This window comes from Eucalyptus grandis, chromosome 3, assembly GCF_016545825.1.
Source record: "Eucalyptus grandis isolate ANBG69807.140 chromosome 3, ASM1654582v1, whole genome shotgun sequence".
NCBI classification, from domain to species: domain Eukaryota; kingdom Viridiplantae; phylum Streptophyta; class Magnoliopsida; order Myrtales; family Myrtaceae; genus Eucalyptus; species Eucalyptus grandis.
This window is the reverse complement of record NC_052614.1, coordinates 4,864,182-4,891,941: the sequence shown is the minus strand read 5'-3', so window position 1 is coordinate 4,891,941 and position 27,760 is coordinate 4,864,182. Positions and strand designations below refer to the sequence as shown.

Here is a 27,760-nt window from a genome sequence, read left to right as displayed (position 1 = left end):
TAGGAGCAGATAATCTTGCAGCCAAAATAGTCGGAAAATATTGTTAGCTTATTAAGTTGTTCATCCACATATTCCATGGCATTAGTTCTCTCATTGGCTACATCTATCTAACCTTCACATATGATCTATGGAAATGGGTAAAAGGAATCGGGCGAAAAAGTCATCCCTGACAATGACCATACGTACCAGTTAATTTCTATAATTATGACAAAAGGCGATCCAGTTGTACGACAGGACTATTTTTTGCTTATTTTAAATTTCTTTTGAAATAAGAAAAAGAAAAGAAAAATAGAAAAAAAAAATTGAGAACCTAGCTTCATGAAATTCTTTCTTGAGTTAACTAATCCCCAACACTAATAGATGTTAGTTGGGGGGCCATTTGTTTAACCTAGCTTCATGTAAGCAATTTCCAAATAAAATAAGTTAAAATAGATTATCTTGGCAAATTGTTAAAAAGTTTAGAATTAAATTAGCCAAATTGAAAATATTATAACTAAATTGGTATCCGTACAATATATTCAGAACTTTAGATAATTATCCCTCATTGAAAGTCACTACCCATTTGGCCTTCTTTCAACTCAAAGGCTTGATCTCTATAATTAGAATAAATTATATTAACAGGCGAAGTCCTAATTTCACTCGCATCTTCAATTATGCATACGTGCATCCACCTATGATTCATTTCAACCTTCCACAAAGGGCTGGGCACGTCTTTCTACGCGCCCCATCAATGCAACAAGTCTATGAAGGTCCTCCCCAATCCAACACTTGATCTCCTTGTCCCTTCCAAAGATCAACCTCAAGATGGGGGAGATCCCTAGCCGTCGACGGCCCTTTCCCATTGTGCCGTGCCATCGTGGCCTTGTTCAGTGGTCAAGAAGCCACCACAATTTTTCCGAATGACCATTTATCTCGAGAACAATATTATCAAAAATTATATGGACTTTAGTTGATGACCATTTCTGTTAAGAATACAATTATCTCGAATCATTTTCTTCCAAGATGCCGTCGCAATTTTTTTTTTTTTTAATTCTTGACTGATGATAAGTACGCATGCAGTAGCTGCGGCAGTTAAATGCATCCAACTAGTGCTGAAAATTTTGTCTTAGAACTTATAAAACTCGTGTTTGAGAATTTCACGTTTTCACATGAAATTGGACTAGCTAAAGTGGATAGATCATATAAAAATACCATGTTGACAGTCAACCGCTACTTGAGACATTTGTAATGGTGGCACTCTTATTTTGTTGCCGAGAGTCGACCGACACCTAAATTTTGTCATTTTTTTTTTTTTTTTGGTAAGGAAATTTTGCCTATTTATTTAGGCCTTAACCGCAAGAAAATTGGGAATCCAGAGAGAGACTGAAGACGGACTCGCCGAGAGAGAGAGAGGAGCCTTGGCCACGCGTGAACCCCAGTCCGACGAGCTCTTCCGGTCGAAGTCCTCAGGCTGAACCGGTAAGCCCCTTTGTCTGCCCTGTTCGGACCCTGTCTTGGGCACGCCGCGAGTCCGGCCCCGCCGGTTCTACGTTGAGCTGCTATGTGCTGTGGTTTGCTTGTCGAAAGTTCCGGTCCGGATTTGAGTCTCGGTCGAGCCGAAATCTCTCGTTCCTCTAGCGTATTCCACCTGTTCGATAGAATGCTTAAGTGAGATCTGGTTTTCGTCCTCCCACTTTTCACCGAAATCGAGTCGTCCGTGCGCGTCGTGTTCTATTGGGATGTTCCAGTGGGGTTGGGCGACCTTAGGCGTCGGCCGTGTAGCCGTTCGCCACGTTCCCATCATCACCGTAGTTTGTTCGGTGTTTGGCCGTGGTATGGCTCTCGGCCGGCGGCGGGGAGGTCGGCCTACGAGTGGTGTTCGGAGTGGACGACGCCGGTTGGTGACTCGGTGGTGGCCTGAGCGCCGGCGAAGGCTCGTCTAAAAAGGGGATTGCTGTTTCGGTGAGGGAGTTGCTGGGAGGGGAAGGAGGGGTGTCGCAGAGAAGAAGAAATAAAAGAAATTTTTTTAAAAAAAAAAAGAAGAAAAAAAGAAAAAGATTTTAAAAATTAGGTTTTAATCTGAAGCGGGTCGGATCCGGATTAGCAGGTCGGATCGGGCTCGGTCCGAACCCCTTTTCCCGACTATTAAGGGCATTAGAACATTAAAATGTTTTGAAAATTCAGAAAACTTATGAAAAATTATAAAAATAGAAAATTTTCAAAAAAATGGAAAATTCAGCAAAAATTCAGAAAAATCAGAAATCTATTAAAAAATATTAAAAATTAATTTTTTAAAGTAGTTCTCTCTTAGAATATGTGAAAATCTTTGTTAAAAAATCATGCTAAAAAAATTGAACAAATTCTTAGAGTTTTGCCATAAGGTTCTAATGCTTCCTCTTTTAAGACGAACTATCAAATTATTTTTTTTTTGTCAATCTTACTCTCATTCCTACTTTACACTCTCAGGACTTTTATCCCGCTTCTACAGGGCGTGGAAGTTGAAACCCACTCCTGAAACTTACGCGTTCCCACCTCATCTCCCTCTGAGAAGGTAGGGATTTGAACCCCTCACCCTTCCCCTTTCATGTTGGAAGGGTGGCTGCTAGGGCGAATCCCAATGGTTAGACGAACTATCAATTGGTTGAGCACTTTTATTATATCAATTATATTTTCCCATCAGCCTAGTTAGAATGGGTATTTTTCTTAGCGTTAGACCTCGCTTTGCCTCGCAACGTTTTTAAAGCTTTCATTGGTTACCAATTATGCACCTGTATAATTACCTCACATGTTAGTAGATAAATTTAAAATTAATCGGGATTGTTTGATTTTTTTTAAATGAACAGGATTAAGTACTAAAAGAACACTAATTAGTATAACCAAGTGCTCGATAGATTCTCTAGTTGTGTGGGAACTAAAATATACTCACATGCCTCACTTGATTTCTAAGTGACTCAAATAAGTTAATGGCGACTCCTCATTAAAAAAATTCTTATAGTGTCAATTTGAATGAGAAAATATTAGGTGCGCCCGGCGCACCACGTCACCGTGCGCCCGCCCAATCAGGATGCGACACGTGTCGCCACGTGGCTCCACCTGGAGCCGGGTCCCGCTTTTGTTTTTAGCCAAATTTTTGCCGCGTCCTTCTCTCTCTTCATTAATGGCCGCGTCCTTTTCTCCCATTTGCACGCAAGCGTGCGTCCCTTCCCCTCCCGTTTCTCTTTCAAAATTTTTTGTCTCTGCATTTTCTCCGTGAGAGCTGCAACGCCATCTCTCTCAACCAAACGCTCGCCGGTTGCCTCCAAGCTTGGCTGCCTCTACCGTCGCCGTCGGGAGCCACTCGCTCTGAAGAACCCTTCCGGTCGTGACTGGGTCACGAACTCTAACCATCTTCGCCTCGGCCTCTAAGGTGAGCGCGGACACAAAAAAAGCCCGCTGGTCGCCTCCGAGCTCGGCCGCCTCCGCCGTCGTCGCCAGGAGCCACTCGCTCCGAAGAGCCTCGCCGGTCGTGGTTGGTCCCAAGCTTTGACCATTTCTGCCTCGGCCTCTTCGACGATCGCGTACGCTCAAAATCCAGCCGGTCGCCTTCGAGCTTGGCCACCTCTGCCGGTCGCCTCGAAGCTTGGCCACCTCTGCCGTTGCCGTCAAGAGCCACTCGCTCCCAAGAACCCCGCCGGTCGTGGTTGGGTCCCGACCATGTCCGCCTTGGCCTTTTCATCGAGCGTGGACACCAAAAAGCCCGCTGCTTGCCTCCAAGCTCGATCGCCTCCGCTGTCACCGCCAGGAGCTACTCGCTCCGAAGAGCCCCGCCGGTCGTGGCTGCATCCCAAGTTCTGACCTTCTCCGCCTGTGCCTCCTCGGTGATCGCGGACACCCAAAAGCTCACCGGGCGCGTCCGAGCTCGGCCGCGCCGTTGCCACTTTCTCCCAAGAGCCCCGCGGGTCTTGGCTAGGTCCCAAGCTGTAATCGTCTTCGCCTTGCCTTCTTCAGCAAGTGCAGACACCCGAAAGCCCACCAGTCCAGTGGCCTCCGAGCTACAAGGCAGGTAGGCGAGTTTACACAATTGTGCGTGTGGTTCATTTATAAAAAAAAAAAAAAAAAGAAAAAAAGAAGAAGCTTGCAACATTTTCTATCATGTATTGCAATGCATTTTTAGCTTGATCACATCTGCACCTCAAGAGCCAAGACATGTTAGATAGCTAGGGCAAAATCTTGTACATCACTGATGTGTCATGACACTTTCACATCTTGGGTGTGGGGATAAACAGTTAAACAAAACCTTGCAATGCATTTTTCTCTGATGGCGTGGGGACTGAAATGCTACTGGAGCTACTAGGAAAAACTGAAACGTACCGAGATCAATGTGCTGAAATTCTGAAAGGTCCCATATGTTTAGAGGTTAGCTCAGCAGTTGTCTAATATTTAATTGTCTTCTGTTTTCCTGTGCTGAATGAATGGGACTATCTATTTATCTGGATCTCTTAATTTTGGAAAATCCTGACCCCAACAGAGTATTGAGATGGTTCTTCAAGAAATGGACAGTTTCACTATCATTTTCCCAGAGTTCAAACTTCTGAGGGAATATCATATGCAAGCTAGTTCTTGGATATCCCCTTCAACCGTTTGTGGGTGAACATTGGCGAAAGAGTTGATCAAGACAATGTCGTAGAGGAGTTGACCAACATACTAAAAGATGCAGTGTCTCTGAAAATTCAAGGTCTGAATTTCCTTGCAGTTTTGCTTGTTTGGGGGGAGGGGAAAGTTATCATTACTGCTGTTGTGATGGCAATATGCTTAATACATCATGTTCCTTAGTGTTTGTTTTCATTTCCAGTTAGAGAATTGCCTCTTGTTGAGCTTGAGCTGAAGAAGGCTTGTTGCAGGGCAAAGGCTCTACAGGTGATGTAATGAACTCTGCTGGTTCGCCAAATGTCGTGCTTCTCTGTGTTCTTCTGTTCTATCCTCCAGTATTTTTTACTATAGCTGATAGTATTTAATCCTCAATGAGGCTTTTTTTAGGTTTGTGCTTTATCAATTCTTTGAATGCTGAATGCCCTTAATCCTGAATATATTTCAGGCCCGTTAAGATTAAAGGACCTTGAACTTCCTTCAGCAACTATTGATTGAAGCTGTCGGGTAAATGTATTCTCGGTTGTGGTTCTCAAATTTTATTGTCAAAACTACTTGATATACACTACTTCTACCTCTTTTAAAGTTCAGTTGGACTCTATGTTGCCAGACTACAGATTGAAGGCGAAAACTTGTTTGTCTATATTTCTGGGCTTGTTGATGCTGCTACACGTTAGGAAGAAAGAGCAGTGCAGATTCTAGCTCTGGAGGCTCAGCTGCCTGAATATGAGGAAGTTCTGAGGTCTCTCTTCTCTCTCTCTCTCTCTCTCTCTCTCTCTCTCTCTCTCTCGCTCGCTCGCTCGCTGTTATGCGTGTGCATCATGTGGACCCGTTTGTGAGACCAGGTGGTGGGAATGGATGCAGGCTATTAAATATTAATATAAATGCATATAAGGTGCTAGCAATAATTTTTGTTGAAAGTGATTTTTGACTTCTTATATGCCAGGAGTTCGGAGGACATTCATGTGATCTTGCCTTCTTTACCTCATATCATCTCGACAATTACAATGTCTAAGTCTTGGTTGAAGAATTCGGAACCATTTTTGGGGTCTGCTCACATGAACAGGGGATCACCAAGTTTGTTGCTTGAAGTCGATAAATTGAAGGTTATTGCTAACACCTAAATCTCTAGTCTCACATCCATACATGTTTTATGTTAATTAACTGTTTGGTTTAGAAGTTGGGCTATTTGTTAGTTAGTTGCTGAGGGACTATAGTTCGATTGGTTACTCTCTAATGGAAGCACAGAAATCGATCAAGATAGGGAATTCCTCTGTTCTTTGTGTGCTCTCTTCTCTTACTATAATAATTTGTTTCAACAGCTCTTCTCTAATCCAATCAATCTCATTATTTCAGTGGAGGATACAGGGATAGGTATTCCTCCAGAGGCGCAATCCCGTGTTTTCACTCCTTTCATGCAAGTGCGCCCATCAATTTTTCGAACACATGGGGGCACAGGTATTGGGCTAAGCATAAGCAAATGTCTGGTTGGCCTCATGAATGGGGAGATTGATTTGTAAGCATACCCCAGGTGGGATCCACGTTTACCTTTACTGCAGTTTTCAATGATGCCTGTTCTACCTCAAAAGAGTGCAAGGGCCAGCAAGTGAAAGGACAAGGTGACTCTGGCACCTCAGAATTTCATGGTATGAAAGCAGTGGTAGTTGACACAAGACCTGTCCGTGCCAATGTATGAAAGTATCATATCCAGAGGCTTGGTATTCATGTTGAGGTAGTTGCAGACTTGAACCAGTGCTTCCACACCATACAAAGTGGGAATTGCAGAATAGATATGGTGCTCTTGGAATGGGAAATTTGGGACAAGGACTCTGGTTTGTCAGCAATCTTTCTGGATAAATTGAGGGACATGAAGCCACGGGTGTCTCCACGGTTGTTTCTTCTATCTAATTCTATCAGCTCTAGTGGGATGAGTGGTGCGACTACAGATGCTACTGGTCCATCTGTGATCATGAAGCCTCTAAGGGCTAGTATGCTGGTGGTGTCTTTACAGCGCGTCATGGGAGCTGGAAACCGAATAAGTTGCTCCAATGGGGAGTCTCCGAGTCTGTCTCTCCGCAACCTTCTCTGTGGCAGAAAAATCCTAGTCGTGGATGACAACAAAGTAAATCTCAGAGTGGCCGAGGGAGCTTTGAGGAAATATGGAGCTGATGTGGTTTGTACGGACAGTGGGGAAAAAGCAATTGCTTTGCTCAGACCACTGCATGATTTTGATGCCTGCTTCATGGATATCCGGATGCCAGGAATGGATGGGTATGGCGTTTTCCTGCTCAGGCACTTATTTTTTTCATCAAATGTTGTATAGAAAGTGTATTTTTTCAGAGGTTTGTATGTGTCTTATGTAATGGATTTTGATAAACTTTTCTATGTCAACTAGGTGGTGATAATGGATACGTGCATCTAATGGTTCTATAATTCCTTTGATCATATTTGAAGCTACAAAAAGAATGACAGATGGAACAAAGTCCGAGCAAGGAATTCCTACCGGGACAGTCATCCTCAGAGCCACGTGAAAATATCTCGAATTTCCACCTACTGATCTTGGCCATGACTGCAGATGTGATTCACGCTACTCATGAAGAATGCACAAAGTATGGAATGGATGGATATGTTTCAAAGCCCTTTGAAGCGGAACAACTTTTTAGAGAAGTTTCGCTCCTTTTCCTGGTCATCACTGAATCGAAACTTGTAGAGAGGCCACCATAGATGGCTAATTGTTTTGGTGGGCAGAAGTCTTGGTTGTTTAGGCACTTTGGCAGCCTTACCGGTGAACTTTCGAATTCTTTAACAAGAGTGAGTTTTCTCTGGCCTCTCCTTAGCTACACATTTCTTGATTCTCTTGCTTTTAGAGCAGTTGGATTTCCTTTTGATAGATGCAATTGAAATTCGCTGATATATCTCATGTGAAACCAAAGGGATTTTCTTCGGACACCTTCTGTTGATTTCTTGCACATTTTTGGATTTCTCAGGTGTCTTGTCACGGGAGCATATACATAAAGAAGCTAAGGTCACCTGCTGGAGTTGAATTTTCATTGATTTCCCTAAGAGTGGCATATTGGTTTAAAACCACTTCAAGTATTTTTTTGTATAACTGATCTGAACCGTTTGCAAGATGACAGTTGGTAATTAGGTGATCTGAAGTTCGCCAATTGAACTCCGGATCGATGGCTGCTTGGAAATGGTGCAGGAATCTCTTCGACATAGGTGCATATCTGTAGACTAGACCCTAATAGTGTGTACATGTGTCACGGGTCGAAAGTGAGCCCATCCCAGAGGTTCTTGGAGGACGATCGCGACTCACCCTTGGATCTCCTACTTCCACTCGGATTCCCACCAAGTCTTCTCCCCGAAGTTTCTAAGGGCAAGCGACACCGTCATTACGCTTGATTCTAAAAGTCTCTTCTGTTATTTATGTTGGAAGACGGTAGTTAGCATTTATGTCAGTAGTTGATGGCTATCATTTATGTCGGTGGTGAGTAGCCGCCATTAGTGTTGGTAGTTGAGGCGGTATGATCTCGTTTACTAGATCAAATCTATATCAATGGATGTAATTAGAGGACCTCAAGTATAAGAATGGTGCATTTTCCCTCATTTGTATCCATCCAGCTATTTCAGTTTATAAAAGCTCATTTCTTTTCAGAGCTCCTCTCTCTAGAAGCTTTCTCTTTCTATGATTCGAGTGTGCGAGCGAGTGAGCGTTTGATCGAGCAAGGCTTGGCTTGGGTGAATCAAAATAGCCTGAGTCGCTATGCGATCACGATCCCAATCGATCGGCCTGTGACACATGCATGTAGCTTTAGAGATTGTTAGATGGTTGTGTGCTCAAATTTGATGGGCACAAATTTGATGTTAGATGGTTGTGTGCTCACTATTATCTTGTTGTACATATACACAAGGTCATTATGAGTAATGAAGGTGACTCCTCTTAGCAATGATGTTGCAGTGTCCACTAAGTTCTCTTCCCCCCTTCATGTTCAAAGGCTAGAGAGTTTTGTAAAATCATCAGCCAACCATTTTCTTTATCTATGTGGTGCTTTAAAACAAGATGTTTATATGTGGTTTATCTGTGGCTCATGTATAAAAATGGTCTATACAATATTTTCTGCTTCGGATGCATGTGAATAGGCAATTGTTCCTCTATGATAGGAGGAGCTTGCGATTTGCAAACAAACTAGCCCTTCACCGACTCTAACCTTTGTGATTGTTTTTGGTGTGAGGACCGTTCGTTAGGACGTGGTCGAAACCGTTATAAATCGTATGGAACAAGTTGGGCAGTCTTCTGGTGCAAAAGCTCATTCCGAACTACACAAACCTTTGGCCAAGTCATCTTCCACAACTTTCATGTTGGATGTCAAAAAAGAGGAACTTATTCAATTCAAGAGAATTTAAAAGAGAGAAGTAGCTCTTGGAGATGGCCAAGAAATCTCACAAGCATCAATATTCAAATCCTCACCTTTGAATTCTCTCATTCAAATTGTCAAAACTTCTTTGATAATGGTCCCTAAAGTGACCTCAAATTGAACAACCCCTGAACTAAAAATGGTAAAACTCAAATAACCTACGAAAACATCAATCTTGTTCTTTAGTGTGCGGTTCATTTGCCCCATAAGCTAGCTCTTGCAAATTTTGAAGCCTAGAGGAGATATCCAAAATTGTTACATTGATAAACTACAGCTCTGGTGATCTAGCGAGCAAAGACCGAATATACAATATCTTGACACGTGAGACGAGCATGGTATCCATAACTCTCTTCGATTCCATTTTACGAATAAACGTAAAAACAGCATCTCTAATTTCCGCAAGAATCTCATGCTCTCTGGAAGCACTTGCCTTGATGACAGCAGCCAAAACCTGCACTACCATAATATTGGCAATTAACTATGATATATTTTAAGAAGTTCACCATTATCTACAGAAACTATGATATATTTTAAGAAGTTCACCATTATCACACTGCAGAGTGCACACTCACAAACATGGACAAAACCCAATTCAACTTCAACCACTTGGGTGGAAAAAAGAGAACAAAATTTAACAGTTGTTAATCGGAGAACCATGCAGAAACCAGATTAAGAGAAATGGCTTTTTAATCTAGACAAACCAGCAAGGGTAACACTAAACTGTAGAACAAGAAGCAAATAGGTCTTCTAGATGAGTAGAGACCAAACCTATGACATTTTTCTCACCACGTAAAAGAGACAATTTAGGTAACTGTAGGGATATGGCTTAATGTATCTTGACCCACAAAATCAATCCTGATAAAGAATACCTCCATTGAAGAAATTTTCTGTGCCAGTTTCTCGCTTCCTTTGACAAGGATTCCTAAGCGACGGCTTCTATCGTAAAGGTTTTCCAACTCCAATAACTGGAACAAAAGTACATTAATAATGACAATATAAATTATGCAAAGAGAAGTGGACAAAATGAACTCTTATCTTAATCAAAAGGTCAAATAAATTCACGGTATATACCTTTGAAGATGACGAAAGAGTTGATTCAATCTCTCGGGCCAACTTCTTTGCCTCTTCAGCATACTCCTGTACAGATTTTAAGCAAATTACTGTAAGTCACTCGACTAGACAGAGTGCAGGTATATCAAATGCCACAACTTCACAATCTTCTTCAGAACCTTCAATTTAAGATGTCCAGGCTCGTTACACGGCATGGTATCAAAACTCAACAATTCAGTGACATATTCTAAATCTGCCCTCTCCAAAGCATTAGTAGAGCCCAGAGAATGATTTTCAATTTTTGTGAGGCAACTTCTTACACCTTCTGCCCACCTCTGCACGTCGACTAACTTCTTTGCCATGGTACGTACCTGCATGTGATTGAAGTACACATTCATACATAGTCGAATCATATGCACATAATCTGAGAAGAATTTCATGTAGCTAAAAGGCTTTGAACTAACAGGATCCATGTCAAAACCAGCCCAAAGAAATTGTTCACCTTCTTTCAACAGTTTTTGATAAATATCCTTAGAGAAAGGATTTTTAAGAGCATCGGTTGACTGCAACAGCCATTGATCTGCAAGATGAGCCAAAGTAGCATGGCCACCTTTTACCTACAAGAACATATAATCCAGAAGAACATTCTCTCTTACTGAAGAACAAAAGGCAAACTAAAATAACAATCTTGACAAGGACAATCAACTCCAGCACAATATTAAAGAACAAGAGGAGATTAGCACAGATTCCAAACCTCACTAAACACCACTAAATTTCACTTTGTTCTTCATTGACATTTATTCCAACACCAAACAATTATGCAGTGACCTTGGTAGAAAAGAATTTCCTAGAATGTACATAGTTTGCCAGTCAACCAGTAAAAAACATTGGCAACTAAGACCAAAGCAATAAAACCAACTTCAGCTAGACTCTTCCATACAACAAAGATCATATAATACCTAGTAAGTATAAAAATGAGACAATCCACCTTGCTTAAGATTGACACCTCATCCAGTCATAAATTTATAGAATGAACACCAAGGCTGAAGTTGTTTTAATTGCTGCAATTTGTTTTCTACATGCTTTATTTGATACCTCATCCAGTCTCTTTGTTAATTGACTAAGCAAGTCTTGTATCTGACAATACCTTTTTCGCTGAAGAACTTGTTTTGCTGGGGAAAGATCTTTGCTGGAGCACCTTACTCCTTTGAGTCTCCTCACCATTGTATTTATCGACAGTGAGCAGCAAGTCACTTAACTCTGCTAATGTATGACGGTCAAGGAGGCAATGTTTGCTGGGTTTGCATTCACAGATGTGTTGCCAATGCTGCACAAAAGGGGTCTGATGATGAGATCGAGAATTACCAATTCTGGCTTTAAGCCCAAAAATGATGATGAAGAAGAAACACTTCATATGATTGGGTGATCCATTTCTTTGAATATGAACCCAACCAAAGAAGATGTTATTTACAGTGCCATGTTGGATCAAAGACAGGAAAGTATATGTCACCAGCAATAATGTGACAAATCAAAATTAGAACCAGTAATCAGATTTTTCCTTGCAAATTCAATCGTATCATATGCTTTTTAACATTATGACTTTAAGGATGTATTTCATTAAGACAGAGGCCCTTGTCATGAATGCTTTCACTCATTGTGCCCGGCTAGGTGGAATAATCCAAGTTCCATGAGTTCAAGATCCCCCTTCAGGGGCAAATGTTTTGACATTGCATGGCACATGTACTAGGCTTGTATTTGCACTACAAATCAACTAATTTGACAGGATAATAAACCAGAACACAGTTTCCACATACCTCAAGACAAACAAAAGCAGATGGCCTACAATCACATAAAACTGATATTGCTGACATATAATGCACTTAGGATCCTACAAAAAAACCAATTCATCAACTAGCATCGTATTGACAAAGTCATCAGAAAGCAAGAGTTAAACATGAAAGGTCAAGTACCTCCTCAGTCCCCACGCATTCAGGACGTGTCCGTGGTGGCATTGGAGATGATTTTACAATGCCATTTTTCAAGAGTCGCTCCCTCCAACTTTTCTCCTTTGTATAAATTCTAAGTAATTCTTTCGCCAGAAAAGGTGATTCTTTTCTATCATAATTACTCTGCATATTGCACAAGAAGGCAATTAGGGACATTTCTGTAATATGGAAAGACCTCCTAGTAAGCAAAACTTAACTTTAGAAAAACAACTGTTATCAAAAGGAAACAGCAATTATCAATCCTTCCCATCAAACTAATGAAAGAGGCAAACACGGAAATTATGTTGATGATGATCATGAGTCCATCACAAACTACCAAAACCCAAGAAAATAGTCCCAGGTAAAGATAGTCAAACGCACAACTGACGCCGCACCGCCCGCACAACAGATGCCGCACCGCCTCACCTAGTTTCCGCGTCTTGTCGGCGAGAACGCCGAGGTAGTGCGTGACTCGATCGAGCTTCGCGTTGGAATACTCCTGCAGTTCGCTCGCCTCTTGTCTCAGCTCCAAGAAATCCTGCCTCGCAAGCTGCATCCGGAAATCGCTCTTCTCAGAGCTCGACAACAGAGAAGGAATGGACCGAAGCAAGAAGCAAGAAGCAAAAATTCGAAACAGCCAAATCCCCCAACTCAATCGGGAGCCAAAACAGAGCGCGAGACGATCGGAGCGTTTTGGAAAAACCTGGACATTGTCCGCGAGCCGCTGGACCTTGGAGGCCAGCGGAGCTGCGAGGGCGGCAAGGAGGCAGCGGCGGCGGAGATCGAGTACTGCCGCACGAGGGGGCGCTCGGCCGGTGCTGGTCGTCGGCGTCGAAGGAGGCGGAGGTCGACGACGACTTCCGCGGCTCGAAGCCGCTCTGGACCTTGGAGGCCAGCGGGAGCTGCAAGGGCGGCGAGGAGGCGGCGGCGGCGGCGGCGGAGATCGAGTACCGCCGGACGAGGGGGCCCTTGGCCGGTGCTGGTCGTCGGCGTCGAAGGAGGCAGAGGTCGACGACGACTTACGCGGCTTGAAGCCGCTCTGGACCTTGGAGGCCAGCGAGAGCTGCAAGGGCAGCGAGGAGGCGGCGGCGGTGGCGGCGGCGGGGGCGGAGATCGAGTAACGCCGGATGAGGGGGCGCTCGGCCGGTGCTGGTCGTTGGCGTCGAAGGAGGCGGAGGTCGGCAACGACTTCCGCGGCTCGAAGCCGCTCTGGATCTTGGAGGCCAGCGGGAGCTGCGAGGGCGGCGAGGAGGCGGCGGTGGCGGTGGCGGTGGCGGCGGCGGAGATCGAGTACCGCCGGACGAGGAGGGCGCTCGGCCGGTGCTGATCGTCGGTGTCGAAGGAGGCAGAGGAAGATTTTTGTGAGAGAGACTTCGTGCGGGAGAAGACAGAAGAGAAAGGGCACTTCAAATGCGAAAGGCGGGAGAAGGACGCGGCCATTAATGAAGAGAGAGAAGGACGCGGCAAAAATTCGACTAAAAATAAAAGTGGGACCCAGATCCACGTGTCGACACGTGTCGTATCCTGATTGGGCGGGGCGCACGGTGACGTGGAGCGCCCGGCGCACCTAATATTTTCTCCAATTTGAATACCTAATGTCATGCAAGCTATGGAGAGTCTGCACCTAAACAAGAGCAATAGGCCCACATTTTAGATAATACTCCTAAACCTATGTCTTGCCTCCCTTACTTGAGTGCTATAACATTTTAAAATACCATGTCTTGTCTATGTATATGAAGATGATGCTTGGCACAAGTAAAATACTCATTCGTTAGTTACAGCCAAGAAATATCGATGATTTCTTATTTAAGGAGAGAGGGCCTACTTAGCCGTTGCTTCGTTGCAAGACTGACAGAGACGCGTCGCTTGAATTGGAAGACACCAAGTCAACGTTCTCAAAAACGAGTATAGCAAGACGACATTCTAATTCTACAGCAAAGCATTCTGTGAGTGAAAAATAAAAGGAAAGGGCATAACACCTGTTGTCTATATCGTTTGGGCTGATATTAATTCTTGCCGTTGTGTTATTTCCTCTCACTTTTTGTGCTAGAACTTTTCAATTTGAATAAGATGGCAGACGGAGAAATATGGCTTGTGTATTAAGAAGGGCCATGATTTCTCTCGTCAGTCTTCTGATTAATGGGTTACCTAGATGGACATCACCAGAATTTTTCATGGATAAGTTTAGACGTGGGCTGATGTCTCTCTAAATATCTGGACTAGTCAATATTCCTTTTGCCCAGATAAGTTACTACTTTCCCTATTTCGTTACTAGCTTTAATGTTCTTATTTTTAATTTTTTTGAGCAAATACTAGCTTTAATGTTCAAAATGTGTTTTTAATGGCTAATTTGTGAACAACTTAAAAACGTACTATTGAATTAGACATGAGTAAAGTCCCAAGTTGTTGGATATTTACTACGATGGTAGTGGAACTATGTTGGTATTTAAATTATAAATTCCAGTTTGTTTATAATGGGAAATTACTTACTTTACTGGTAATTCCTTGTAAGCGGACCTATGCAGGAAAGCTACTAATTCCACTGCCGAGTTTTCTTTTGAGTGGTAAATTTCTACGTAACTGGCAATTTACATTCTAATTGAAGTTGTTAAGTTCCATACTTTGTCAATAACTTTGTCGGTAAATTATTAATTTCGTTTTGTTTTGAGTGATAAATTTCTTCCTAAATAGATAACTTACATTTTAAGGGAAAAGTACCAAATTTTTTTGAAAACTATTGCATTGATATCAATTCAGTCTTATACTTTTAAATTGGGTTAATTTAGCCCTAAATCTATTCACGTTTTACTAATTAAGGTTATTCAATCAATTTAGATTGGAAATTGCTGACATGAACGCTAATCATCTTACATGGTGTGATCGGCACTATGTGAAATTTTTTTTAAATTTTTTATTTTTTCCTTTCTTTTTTTTTAAAATTCCTTTTCTTTTTGCCATTGGCCAATTACCAGCCATAGGCTATGGCCTACGACGACAAGCGCCAATGAGCCAGCCATGGCTTGTGGCTGGTGGCCAGCGACTAGCCACTAGCAAAAATAAAAGAGAAAAAAAAAAGCGAGGAAAAAGGGAAAAGAGAAAATTTATTAAAAAAAGATCATTAAAAATTTTCACAAGTTGGATGCATCCACATCAACTCAAATGAACTTAATTGGTAAAACATGAAAATGTTTAGGACTAATTTAGTCTAATTAAAATGTTCATGACTGAGTTGATATTAATGCAATAGGTTTACTACTTTGTTGGTACTTTTCCCTTATATTTTACATAGAATTGATCAATTTTCTTGCTTTGCTTACTACAATAAAATTGGATCTTTGCTGGTAAAACATTAATTTCACTTGTAACTTGCTATCTTCATTGCTAATTTCTTGTTTTAGAGGTAAATTTTTAAGATGTTGATAATTTACTAACAGCATTTAAATTTTGTAAATTATGACATTGTTTGTAAATTACCATCACCATACTTGAACAACGGGTTGCCAGTTACATGATTTTAACTGTATTAATTAGAAGGGAAAAAACCACGGAAACCCTGAACTTTGCTCAAAGTGACTCATTTACCCAAAAAAAATTGTGACGTGAAAAACCCAAAACTTTTCAAACCGTGACACATTTACCCCCATCAAGGGCATTTTTGTCTTTTTATTATGTTTTTTCCTTTTTCTTTTTTTTTTTTTCTTCTTCCCTCCGCCGGCCATGGTGGAGGGAAGCCCGCATCCGGTGAGGGTCGCCCTCGCCGGCATTAGGCGAGGGTGGCCCTCATTGGCGTTGGGCGAGGGCCTCCCTCGCCAACTAGGGCCTCCTTCGCCAGTCACCAAATCTGGCGAGGTGTGGCATCCCAAAATTTTATGACAACCCCTAGATATACCATGAACTATGAATAGGTGATGGAAGCGCCATCGGATTTTATTATGGCCATTAGACTAATAGATTTCAATTAATCAAGGCTGGACATTTAATGGACTATTGTTTTGATTTGAAAATGTATCCTATAACTAAGTATGATCAAGGATTATATTAAAGGATAAATTGACAAGAGAATTTTCTATCATTGGCCGTGTACTCTATAAGTTGGATTTTCATTGATTATAGTTGCAATTTTATATGGCAATGTGAGTAATTGAGATTATGGAATTAAGTGGGGATTAAAGTAAATTGTTAAGAGCAACTATGGGCTTATTTAGTATTATTTTTGGGCCATTTAAAAAGTTGGATTTTTGGCCCAAGAGTGTTGGGCCTAGAGTGGGCCAAGAGGCTCGGCCCAAGAAGCCCCATGGGCTGTCGACCGAAGGGGGGGAGAGTGGAGCCGGATGGGCCTTCTCCATGTGTCTTCAACAAGAAAACACTTGTCTCCTTCTTGGGGACAAGTGTCCCTCCATGCAAAAATGGAAGCATGCAAGGACTTTATTCAACCAAAAGGAAAAGGGGAAGGGGGCGGTTGGAACTAGGTGTCGAGAGAGAGAGAGAGAGAGAGAGAGAGAGAGAGAGAGAGAGAGTGACCATCCGAGCATGCGAGAGAAGAAGAGGAGGTTCGCCGTCGCCACCGAGCTGCCGAGTCCTGCCTTGCCCGCCGTTCGTCGCTGTGTTTGTGCTCGGATTTGAGACAAGTAGAGTCCTAAAATCTACCCTTTGCTTGCTGTGATATGTGTTGTAAGGGATGATAAACTTTGGTTGTGGTGGAAGTGATGAAATTTCGAAGCTTTGGGGAGAAATTTGTTGGCCTAGCATGCTGTTTTTTGGAAAAATCAGTCCAACCCTTCATGAGTTTGTGAGCTGCATGCGACTTTCCAGTTGGAATCTCGCTTCGATCTCTTAATTAAAGTTGTAGGGAACATCTTGAGGAATAACATACTAAAATTTTAGGTAAAACGAACAAGTATTGGTTAGTGAAATGATTTTTCTTTAGAGAAACTAGATCTGGAATTTGTTGTGCTGATCGTTGGTAATTTCGTGAATTGTAAAGCAACTTTTAGTTGGAATTTCATTTCTACTTCTTGATGAAAGTTGTAGAAAACTTCTTATTGAGTAACATATCAAAATTTCAGAAGAAATGAACAAGTATAGACCGGTGAAACTATTTTTCTTTGGAGAAGTCAGATCTGGAATCGAAATGTTGACCTAGTATGATTCTGCGAATTTTATAAAATTCTCCGGTTGAAATTTTATCTTGTGTTCTGAATGAAAGTTGGTGATGACATGTTAATGAGTAACATACTAAAATTTTAGAGGAAATGGATGATTTTAGGTTGGTGAAATGATTTTATTTAAAATGGTTAGATCTGGAAATTTTTGCCGAGGGTTAGAGACGACTACGGTGATTATAGTTTTTAATCTATCACAAATATGATTTCTAGTTCTTCATGAAATATTTACTTCGGACCTTGTCTATAACATATAAAAATTTCAGAATTTTTGGAGCTGATTTAGGATTTTTACCGAATTTGTGAATAAAACTGTGTATGGCAATATTCTGAAATTTTAAGGACTGTGGTGCGTGAATTGTACTGATTGGTGTGATGCTCTTTTGATTTGGTGTTCTTCACGAAATATTTTCCTCCATATCTTTTATATAACATGTTAAATTTTTAGAATTTAATAAGGCTGTTTACTAATTTTTCAAGAATTATGACCAAAGGAGCGCAATCTATTTTTTTGTTTTTTTTTTGGGTAAAGGGAGCGCAATATGTTTTTATCCGAAATTTTGTTATATTTTCAAAAATAAATGAAATTGCTCCATATAATATAATGTCTTGAGTGGTTGATTATGCTACATATGTGGTGACATATGGAATGTTACATGACATTAAAAGCTGGTTGAGACTCTTGATATTGATGCATCAAATGTCATGTTGAAATTGAGATACACGTGTGAATATAAATTGAGATAATGATGATACCGTCGGAGGTGTGAGCCGACGATGCCCTAGGAGTTGGGATGCCCAGAGGTTCGAATGAGTCGATACCCTTTGGATGCCTGGTTGTATTATGAATACATGCCTGGAGGTTTTCTCCGAGAGTGTCGGGATGCCCGGTTGTATTATGATGCATTCCTGGAAGGTAGGGGTAACCATTTTCATGGCGAGCCCCGAAGATTCCTTGTGATGCCAGATAGGATGTGAGATGCCCGGAGGTGTGTGCCGGATACCCAGAGGTGTGTGCTGGATACCTAGAGGTGTGTGCTGGAGGCTCTTCGCGATGCCCTTTGGATGCCTGGTTGTATTATGAATACATGCCTGGAGGTTTTCTCCGAGAGTGTCGGGATGCCCGGTTGTATTATGATGCATTCCTGGAAGGTAGGGGTAACCATTTTCATGGCGAGCCCCGAAGATTCCTTGTGATGCCGAGATAGGATGTGAGATGCCCGGAGGTGTGTGCCGGATACCCAGAGGTGTGTGCTGGATACCTAGAGGTGTGTGCTGGAGGCTCTTCGCGATGCCAGATTGGGTGTGAGCGATAAATTGAGGGATGCAAACATTGGTCCATGAAAAGAAAAATGAAGTGATCCAATTAAAAGATAAAATTAAGAATTGAATCATGCGCATGGATGTGTGCATATGGCATGGGATGAACCTCATGGAAATGCAAGCATGAAGTGCATGGTGGTATATGCACATTGCATGGTGATATATGCATAGCTGCCTAATGATATATGTACAAGTGCATTGTGATATATGCATGGCTGCTTGATGGTATATGTACAAGTGCATGCTGGTATATGCACGTTGTATAGTGATATATGCATGGATGTATGGTGAAGTATGTTCGAATGCATAGATGATATGTGCTTTATTCGTGATATCTTGATTGTCTTGCTTGTTGTATTGTGTAGTTTGATGGATTTTTACTGCTGAGTGGTTGTATTCATCCCGTTTGGGGATTAACATTTTAGATTAGATAAGATACCTCTGCTGCCATTGCCACCGGTAGATGGATCAAGTGGTTGGATATGACCGCGAGGAGGAGGATATCAAAGGAAGGAACTTTTGGACGCTGACACTGATTAATGGACTTTAAGTATACGACTGTTGGAGGAGATGTCGGTCATCTTTTGAAGTATAATCGAGTATGGAAGACTACCGCAGTTTGATGTACTGATGAATGATGTCCATCTGGTTTAAGCAAATAAAAGTGTTCGGCTTTTACCTAAAAATGTTTAGTAGGTGTGCATCGTTTTCTGAATATAGGGAAGGGAGTTGTTGGATACACTTCCGTTATATGAACTACGTAAGAGACCTATCTAAAAGATGTAAACCCCCAGGTTGTATGGACCTGCTGCAATTGAAATGGTATCAGAGTGACATGTTATTAGGGAAAGTGAAAGGTAAGCGAACTGTGGCGATCATAACGGTTCGGGGGCTGTCGAGGGGTGCCACACGAGGGCAAGGACACCCTCGCCTGACGTAGGCAAGGGCGGCCCTCGCCAGATCTAGCGAGGGCAGGGACACCCTCGCCTGTCGCCGGCGAGGGCGCAAGGGAGGCCCTTGCCCGACCTAGCCGAGGGCCCCTCGCCGGCCGGCAAGGGCGGCCTTCACCGGACGCCGGCTTCCCTCTGCTGGCTAGAGAGAAGAAAAAAAAAAAGAAATAAATTTTAAAAAATGAAAAGACCAAAATGCCTTATAATTTTGAGGTAAATGTGTTACACAACAAAAGTTCAGGATTTTTTGTGTCAAAAAAAAAAGTTTGGGGGTAAATGTGTCATGGTTGACAAAATTCAGGGTTTTGCACTTCACAAAAAAAGTTTGTGATAAATGTGTCACTTTGGGCAAAGTTCAGGGTTTTCCATGGCTTTTTCCCTAATTAGAATTTATTGTATAATGGACCAAGTGCAGATTTTGGCAAACGAACATTAGAATTTTGCCTAGGTAGCCATCAATCAGAGATCTAGTTGGAGTGATCAAATTGATCTACACCAATAAATTTAAGGTGATTTCATTATGGTTCGTATTGGCCGGGTTGGGTCGAAGCATGTGTAGTTCAGGTTGCCTTGTTGTATCCCCTATAAAATGCCAAGGGGAAATGCAAAGAATAGTTTATTTTTGGCATCTGCTACATTTATAATATGTATTAATATCACGAAAAAACCCAAAACTAGTTAACTTGTGATAAATTTACCTAAAACTAATCACAAAAAACTCCAAATTAGTACACCTTTGACAAATTTTTCATAAATTGATATACTCGTAACTAATTTACCCTATTTTAGTTTCCGTTAAATTTGAGTGTCAAATTACTAAATTGGATGATATGTAACAATTGACTAGTATACTAGTTTGAGATTCATTCTTCGTTTGTCACAGTTGTACTAGTTTTGTAATTTTTTGTATTATTAATCCAATTTAACAAAAAGTATATTTGTTACAAATGTACAATTCGAGGTGTTTTAGGGTAAAAAAATTAGTCAGTTGTAAATTTGTCACATGTATACTAGCTTATGATTTTTTGTGGTCATTTGGGATAAATTTATCACAAATGTATCAAGTTTAGAGTTTTTAGTGGTCAAAAAATTAGTTTGGAGTAAATTTATCTATAGTTTGGAGTTTTCCGTGATATTAACTTTTAAAACATTATGTGTTCTCGCTAGGGGTATGCAAATTAATGAGGAACCACCCAGATCAGCTGGAATAGGACTAGATTGGACTAGACTAGAACCGGCGATTCCCATGGTGCTCGGTCTAGTTCCCAATTATAGGCGTGGAACCGTCCACTCACCCACTCAGCCTTGACTGATATATATATATATATAAATTTCATCTCAATTACTTAATTATTTTCTAGTTATTGGATATTATTAACTAATTTCATCTCTTGTTAATAGGATTAACCCTCTACTTTTTTTTTCCATTCTAATAACCATGTACTTGCTTTTTCAACCACAACAAAATAAACGAATGTGGAGGAAAAAGAGGACCAATTAGACATGTCCATAAATATTGCAACGCTTTGTTGTCATGTATAAGATTAAGAGCCAGCGGCTCATTTTAAGAGCATAAATAGAAACTAGGTGCGCCAGAATATAAATTGATGAATGCAATTTGAAGGAATTGGGAACCAATTCAATGGACCCACTAGACCGCTAGTTTGGTCCGATTTTTGGGTGGATCCATGGAAACAATAAGCGATTCCTGATTCCAATTTTTCAGAACTAATCCTTAGTGGGCAGTTCCTAGTTCTAAAGTGTGAACCCCCTCACCCAAACTATGCTCATCCATAGGCCCGCTCTAATTGTTTATTGCCTGTTGGTCCTTCGTATCTAGGGGTTAGGGCCCTAGAGAAGAAATGGAAAATAAATGACTTTTCATTTTGGTTTTTCCCCAATGGATGATCACTAAATAAAGGAACATATGATTCTTACAGGAAGTTTTCATCACATCTAAATCTCAGCCAAGCCAGCAGGGTGATTTGGGAGATTTATCAAGCAAACGGGCACTCGCATTATTTGTCTCTGGAATGAGATTAAAAATGGAGGCACGATGGTAAATTGCCGTGTCTGTGCAGACCCAACGAAGCTCTGAGAATGGACCGAGATAAAGATTCGCTGTGCGTAAAGAAATTCTCTTTCTTTTGCCTTTTGTTTCTGAAACAGAATTCTAGGTTCGGCAATCGGTGAAGAGACATTGCATTTTGCATAGACTTTACTGCTAATCCACGTTCTTGCAGATTTAGCAATGGACTGTATCTGGCAAACTTGGCTGTGTCATCAAATCTTCTTCAGGATTCATGGGATGCCATACCCAAACTTGAGCAGCGAATCAATGAACACTGCCCCTTGCGTTGTGTAAAGAGTGTGTTTGAAGACCGTGTAAAAATCAAAGAACACTGCCCCTTGCGTTGTGTAAAGAGTGTGTTTCAAGACCGTGTAAAAATCAAAGAAGTTTGCCACTTGAACTACAATATCATTGCCTTTGTCACCTCACCAGTTACTACAGGCCGTCTTGGAGAGGAAAGAGATTTGGTTCCTTCATTCAAGATCCCCAACTTTAAGTTCCTATGCTCCGAAAGCAGTCCAACTTTTAATATAAACAAAGCTGCAATTTCTCTGTTTAACTCTCATCGAGATGAGCTCTCTCAACTCATAGAAAAGGTGGCAATTTTATATATTCTCTCAAGTTATCCATTCTAGTTATCACTATTATCAGCTGTGAGATAATAAGTACGCATGTATCTAGGAATTGCTGCTTACAGAAATCGTTGCTGAAGTAGACATGCTAATTATTGCTCCAATTGAGGAATTTCAAGTTGTTTACCACTTATCATTAAGCCTATTAGATGAGAAGTGAAGCACTGTTCCGCTATGGAAATGATTTTTTTCTCATTGTTTTGAGCATAGTTGCGAAAATCCCTTTAAATTGAATCTTTCATTGACCTTAGTCATATGATTGCGTAGAGTTTCATTTCATTTATAAACTGTGCATATTTATCTCATCCGAAAGATGGTATATGGCATCTATAAGTTGAGAATATAAATTGATGCTTATTCTGCTTCAATGCAGGTTGTAGCTTCAGCCAAGTCTGAGGACTCTGTTCCCTATATTATTACAGGACACTGTTTGGGTGGATCCATCGCCTCCCTTTTCATGTTATGGCTTCTAAACACACTCGATACAACAAAGGGACTCAACACAACAAAGGGAACACTCCCCCTCTGTATCACTTTCGGTTCACCACTCCTCGGGGACAATGCCTTCCAACAAGCCGTATCGCAATATTTAAAATGGAATTCTTGCTTTTTGCATGTAGTTCATAAGGATGATTGTTTTCCTAGACTATTCCTTCACCCTTCCACCACTAACCCAAGTCAATACAAACCTTTTGGTACCTTCCTTTTGTGTTCCGAATCAGGTGGTGCCTGTTTTGAAGCCCCTAAGTCCATCATGGAGCTGCTCATGTCGGAAATTGCTTTTGGAAACCAAGAGTCCCAGAGTGTCAATTATAAGACTGTCATCCAGCGGCTAGAGCAAAGATTAATTCGCAATGATTGGTCATGGTTGAATGGAGAAGAAGATTCGTATAAAGCTGGGGTTACTACTCAAGTCATAGCAGTCAGCCTCGAGGCAAGACAGGTATCTGAACTTGACCTTCTTCTCATGGTTACATTCCATCAAGGGCAAGTTTGCCTTTTAGCAGATAGTTGTGTTGCTTGGAACAACACAGATATTTCACGTAGTTGTGTTGCTTGGAACCACACAGATATCCCACTTTTGCCATGTTGACCACGTTTTTCCAAAATAAAACGCGGATCGACTAATTCAGAATTTTAGCGGGATAAAAGGAAAACTTGCTGAAGGTGGAAGCTTCTAAATGTTATGAATGTTTATAAATTTTGACTGAGCGGATTCTCATTGCAATGACAGCAGCTGAATGAGGGCGGTCCTCTGATAGATGAAATAATAGAGTGTGAACGAGACATCATAAGACAACGAAGAGAGGCATTTGATCCTGCCAAGCAGTTGGGCCAAATGAAAGTGTACCTGACTCTCTTGGAGTGGTACATGAAGGTATGCAAAGCAAACGGCCAGGGTCCTGGTTACTATGACAGCTTTAAAAGTGCACGAGAAAGGCGTGACAATGGAGTTGATAAGTACAAGACAATCCTCTCGGATTACTGGGAGCGTGTGGTCAAAGAAGCGGAGAAGAAGCCTCAAATATGGGGCAAGCCCCTGCGGCGCCGTTACCTCTTTGGAGGGACAAATTACTGCAGGATAGTGGAACCACTGGACATAGGGGAATATTACAAAAGGGGCCGAAAGGATTACATTAATCGAGGAAGATCAAAACACTACAAGCTGCTAGAGGATTGGCTGGGCGATCATCTGAAAAATAGTCTGAAAAATAATCCCAAGGACGAGGCTGGTCTTTCGGATTCGAAATTGAAAAACATTGAGTCAATTGTGACGAAGGATTCGTGCTTTTGGGCACGCGTGGAGGAGGCCATCCGGTTGAGCAGATTGCTGGAAAGCGGAGGAACGTCAAATAGGTCCAAAATAGCGAATCTAATGGAGTTTGAGGAATATGTTATGGGTCTGATCAAGGAGTACAAGGTTTCGCCTGACATATTTTTGGAGAAAAGCAGCTATATGCAATGGTGGAGGGAGTATGTGCAGATCCTGGAGAAGCAAATGATGGGTGATTCTCACAATTCACAGCTTGTTGCTTTCATGAGGGAGGGGCGCTACAAAAATTATGCTGAAGGCTCCCCAAGCATGTTTCAAGAAGTAGCCAAAATCTCTCCACCATTTCCTCCCCGTTGTCTTACCCTTTCCCTGCTCCTTGTCCTTTCCCTTTTCCATTTCTCTAAGTAAATCCTCAAAAGGACACCTGTACTGATGTCCTCGGCAATTCTAGGCACGCAGACTTCGATCTCAACATTGAACTTTTGGATGTGATATATATGCCTACTGTATTCTTTATATGCAAACATGTGAGGAAACGTCACTTTGTAGTTTTGTAGAACTATCTGTTGGAATAATTAAATATCAAATCACATCTTGGTTTGATAGTTTAAACTTTTAGAATAATTAGCAATGGTCTCACAAAAATCTTACATGATATCAAAGTTGGAAATCCTAAATTTGAATCCTTTTAGGCCCCATTTGCCTCCCCAATTGAATTTCCATGCTTAGTACTAGACAAAAGGACCATATTAAGTGTGAGGAGGGTCATGTTTGAGTAATTAATTATTAAACCGTGCCATCATATAACAACTTAATATTTTAAAATAGTTGACAATGGTCCCACCAAATTTTCACATGGTATTAGAGCTAGAGATCCTAAGTTTTAATCTCTCTAGGTCCCATTTGCCTCCTTCAATTAAATATGTCCATACTTAGCACTAGACAAAAAGACCAAACTAAGTGTGTGAAGGTCCCAAGTTCGAATCTCTCCAAGTTCCATTTGCCTCTTCAATTAAATATGAAATCAGATTAAGCATGAGATGGAGTGTTCATATAATTAAATATTAAATCCTACATTTGTTTAATAGCCTAACCTTTTAAAACAGTTGGCAGTAATCTAACAAAAATTTCACATGGTATCAAAGTTGGAGGTCCTGAGTTCAAATCCTTCTAGGCTTTATTTGCCTCCCCAATCAAAATGACTAGACTAAACACAGGGGGTTCATGTTGGAATAATTAATTAATAAATCATGCTATTATTTAACATCTTAAGTTTTTAGAACGGTTGGCAGTAGTCCTACCAAATTCTCACATGACATCAGAGCTGTATGTCCTGACTTCAAATCTCTCCAATTCGTATTTGCCTCTCCAATTAAATATATCTACTCTTAGTACTATGCAAAAAGACCAAAGTAAGTGTGTGGAGGTCTTGAGTTCAAATCTCTCGAGGCCTCATTTTTCTTCCTAATTAAATATGTCTACGCTTAGTATTAGGTAAAAAAACTATACTAACGTGAGGGGGAGTGATGGAAAGTACTAGGCCAAAAAAAACTAGACCAAGCGTGTAGAGGTCTTGAATTCAAATCTCCCGAGACATCATTTGCCTTCCTAATTAACTATGTATATGCTTAGTACTAGGCCAAAAAACCATACTAAACATGAAGGCGAGTGATAGAATAATTAAATATTAAACCACACCTTCATCTAACAACTTACATTTTAAGAATAGTTATTAGTGGTCTCACAAAATTTCACACCATCTAAAGACAACAATTTTCGATGCGATGAGGAATAAAGTAAAGTGCAAGCTAAAATTGTTAGGTCAAAGTAAATTGCTAGTTGAAAAGGGGTCCTAATGCCTAATGTTATTCAAACAAATATTAGATAGCTACAATTTCTTGTTATAACAATAAGAGAAAATTCTAAATAAGGGTTTGAAATACTCTCTTCTTCTTTTTTCAACTAAGAATCTGAAGTAAACCTTGTTTTAAATAAAAACTTGAAGTGGCTATATTAGTCTCAAAGAAGGGCTTGGAATGGTTATGGTTATTTCAAATAAGCGCATAATCTTGCTAGTTAACAAAACATTCCAACCAATTGAGGATGTTTTCGTCAAAACACAAGTTAAACTAAAATTAAATTAGCTTTAAAAAAATAAAAGAAAGAAGGAAAAAAAAACAAGCTGGAGGGGCATCACCCTATCGTTAGTTGGTGAAGGCCAGAGGGTGGTTGACGCCTGGGCGAAGGCCAGCAACCCTCGTTGGTTAGAGGTGATGTCATGCCCCGAACCTCAAGTGCGTCAACATCCCGCCATGGTCATGCAAATGCAATATTTCCAGGTAGTGCTGCCGACCCCATTCATTTATTATTGCGCAAGCGAAACGTATTATAAAACCCCTAACAAAAACTCACGAGATAAGAAAGTAAGAAACTAACTCGTTCATAAACAAACATGCTTTCAAAGGTAACCACACTAGGGTTTACACATATACCAAAAATGGGCAGTCTACAAAAAGGAATCAGTCCTATGACCACTAGCCGGACTCGATCTTCAATCCCACTTCTGATTGATCAGTCTCCGGGGGTTCCACCATCTACGGTCCTGAAATTTTGGCCCACAACGGAGTGAGACATTGTCTCAGCAAGTTCAACCCCCTAAACCTTTATTAGAAAGAAAATACGCCCAAGGGTGGCCTAGCCACACCACATAGAAGACTTACCTCGTCTTAATTCTTTTATGCAGATTAGCACAATTTGTATTACACAATCTCAGGTAGTAATAATAATTCAAACAATTGGAATGCCATCATTTTTATATAAATTACAATCGCACTTAACACGCATTTCAATTATTATTCATTGCCACACAAGGGCATAGCCTACTCACAGTTTGGCTATCTACTGACATTAATGCCAGGCATCGCCTCCCCCCCCATGGAGCGCAACTTTGTCATTACATCCACGGCATTCCCAAAGGAGCATGGGTCCAGTTGGCCTAGCCTCTACCGCGACCCGAGCCATGTGACTTTGTTTACGACGTTTATAAAGGAATAAAGGTCCTGTTGGCCCATTATTGCGACCGAGTCTTTTAACCATCACACGGAAATTCAATATTGGCCCCGAGACACTTTGCATTTCACTCAATGCTCGATTAAAATAGTAGTCCTGGCATCTTTCTTTCATATTAAAACATTTGAGAAAGTAGTCGTGCGTGGGCACACATCACTTCAAACCAAAAAAACCAATACCTTCCTTTTTCAAAACCCCACTGTTTGATATAATACTTAAAATCAATTTTCGGTGTCAAACTCGACACTCGGGATTTTCTAAAGAAATTATATACTTTTCACAATCACCATTCGGTTTCACAATTCAACAATCAATTGCACAAATCATCACTTAATTTGCAATATCTAATAATCAAATTCATAATCTGAATACACGGCAAATGTCAATAAATTATGAGAATTTAAGGTCCGAAATAAATTTCGGAAATTATTAAATAATTAAATTTATTCCGAAAATTAATTAAATAATAATATTCATATTTTTCAAAATCCACTCTCAATTTATAATATCCAACCATCAATTTCAAAATCCGAATACACAAGAACGATCAAAGCACGAAATTCTGAGAAAATAAGATCCCAACGAAATTTTTGGAATTTAATAAATAATTAAATTTATTCCGAAATTAATTAAACAATAATATTTTAATAATTTCGAATAAATATATATTATTAAATTATTTAATAATTTCGAATAAATATATATTATTAAATTATTTAAT

The 27,760-nt window shown here is 40.7% G+C and overlaps 4 protein-coding genes and 1 long non-coding RNA gene across 7 annotated transcripts; 3 read left to right on the top strand and 2 right to left on the bottom strand.

Moving 5' to 3' along the window:
* Positions 1-1,373: 1,373 nt before the first annotated feature.
* LOC120292229 lies at positions 1,374-21,830 on the top strand. The gene is made up of 3 exons (XR_005550004.1): positions 1,374-1,458; positions 21,434-21,616; positions 21,737-21,830. It is a non-coding gene; the product is annotated as an uncharacterized LOC120292229 (long non-coding RNA).
* On the top strand, positions 4,593-8,214 carry LOC104421664 (histidine kinase 3-like). 3 transcript variants are annotated; one of them, XR_005550002.1, is made up of 8 exons: positions 4,593-4,693; positions 4,811-4,875; positions 5,054-5,112; positions 5,216-5,347; positions 5,552-5,711; positions 5,962-6,876; positions 7,001-7,416; positions 7,593-8,214. XR_005550002.1 is itself a non-coding variant. In XM_018868185.2 (3 exons), the coding sequence occupies exons 1-2, from the start codon at positions 6,398-6,400 to the stop codon at positions 7,005-7,007; spliced, it is 486 nt and encodes a 161-aa protein (XP_018723730.2). In that variant the 5' UTR covers positions 5,760-6,397; the 3' UTR covers positions 7,008-7,416; positions 7,593-8,214. The 3 variants fall into 3 exon arrangements, 1 of the variants encoding a protein (XP_018723730.2); XR_005550003.1 differs by lacking the exons at positions 4,593-4,693; positions 4,811-4,875; positions 5,054-5,112; positions 5,216-5,347 and adding an exon at positions 5,375-5,450; XM_018868185.2 differs by lacking the exons at positions 4,593-4,693; positions 4,811-4,875; positions 5,054-5,112; positions 5,216-5,347; positions 5,552-5,711 and having other exon boundaries at positions 5,760-6,876.
* On the bottom strand, positions 9,076-11,535 carry LOC104421478 (kinesin-like protein KIN-14A). The gene is made up of 6 exons (XM_039310451.1): positions 11,221-11,535; positions 10,576-10,690; positions 10,253-10,444; positions 10,095-10,160; positions 9,893-9,988; positions 9,076-9,474 (listed from the first exon to the last, which is right to left on the bottom strand). Exons 3-6 carry the CDS (start codon positions 10,433-10,435, stop codon positions 9,292-9,294), a joined length of 528 nt encoding a protein of 175 aa, XP_039166385.1. The 5' UTR covers positions 10,436-10,444; positions 10,576-10,690; positions 11,221-11,535; the 3' UTR covers positions 9,076-9,291.
* Positions 11,813-13,637, bottom strand: LOC120292228 (formin-like protein 14). Its single transcript, XM_039310450.1, has 4 exons — positions 12,762-13,637; positions 12,485-12,608; positions 12,044-12,202; positions 11,813-11,961 (listed from the first exon to the last, which is right to left on the bottom strand). The coding sequence occupies exons 1-2, from the start codon at positions 13,496-13,498 to the stop codon at positions 12,581-12,583; spliced, it is 765 nt and encodes a 254-aa protein (XP_039166384.1). The 5' UTR covers positions 13,499-13,637; the 3' UTR covers positions 11,813-11,961; positions 12,044-12,202; positions 12,485-12,580.
* A 1,120-nt stretch (positions 21,831-22,950) lies between the features above and the next one.
* Positions 22,951-24,378, top strand: LOC120291576 (senescence-associated carboxylesterase 101-like). The gene is made up of 2 exons (XM_039309229.1): positions 22,951-23,139; positions 23,431-24,378. The coding sequence occupies exons 1-2, from the start codon at positions 22,951-22,953 to the stop codon at positions 24,376-24,378; spliced, it is 1,137 nt and encodes a 378-aa protein (XP_039165163.1).
* The last annotated feature ends 3,382 nt before the right edge of the window (positions 24,379-27,760 follow it).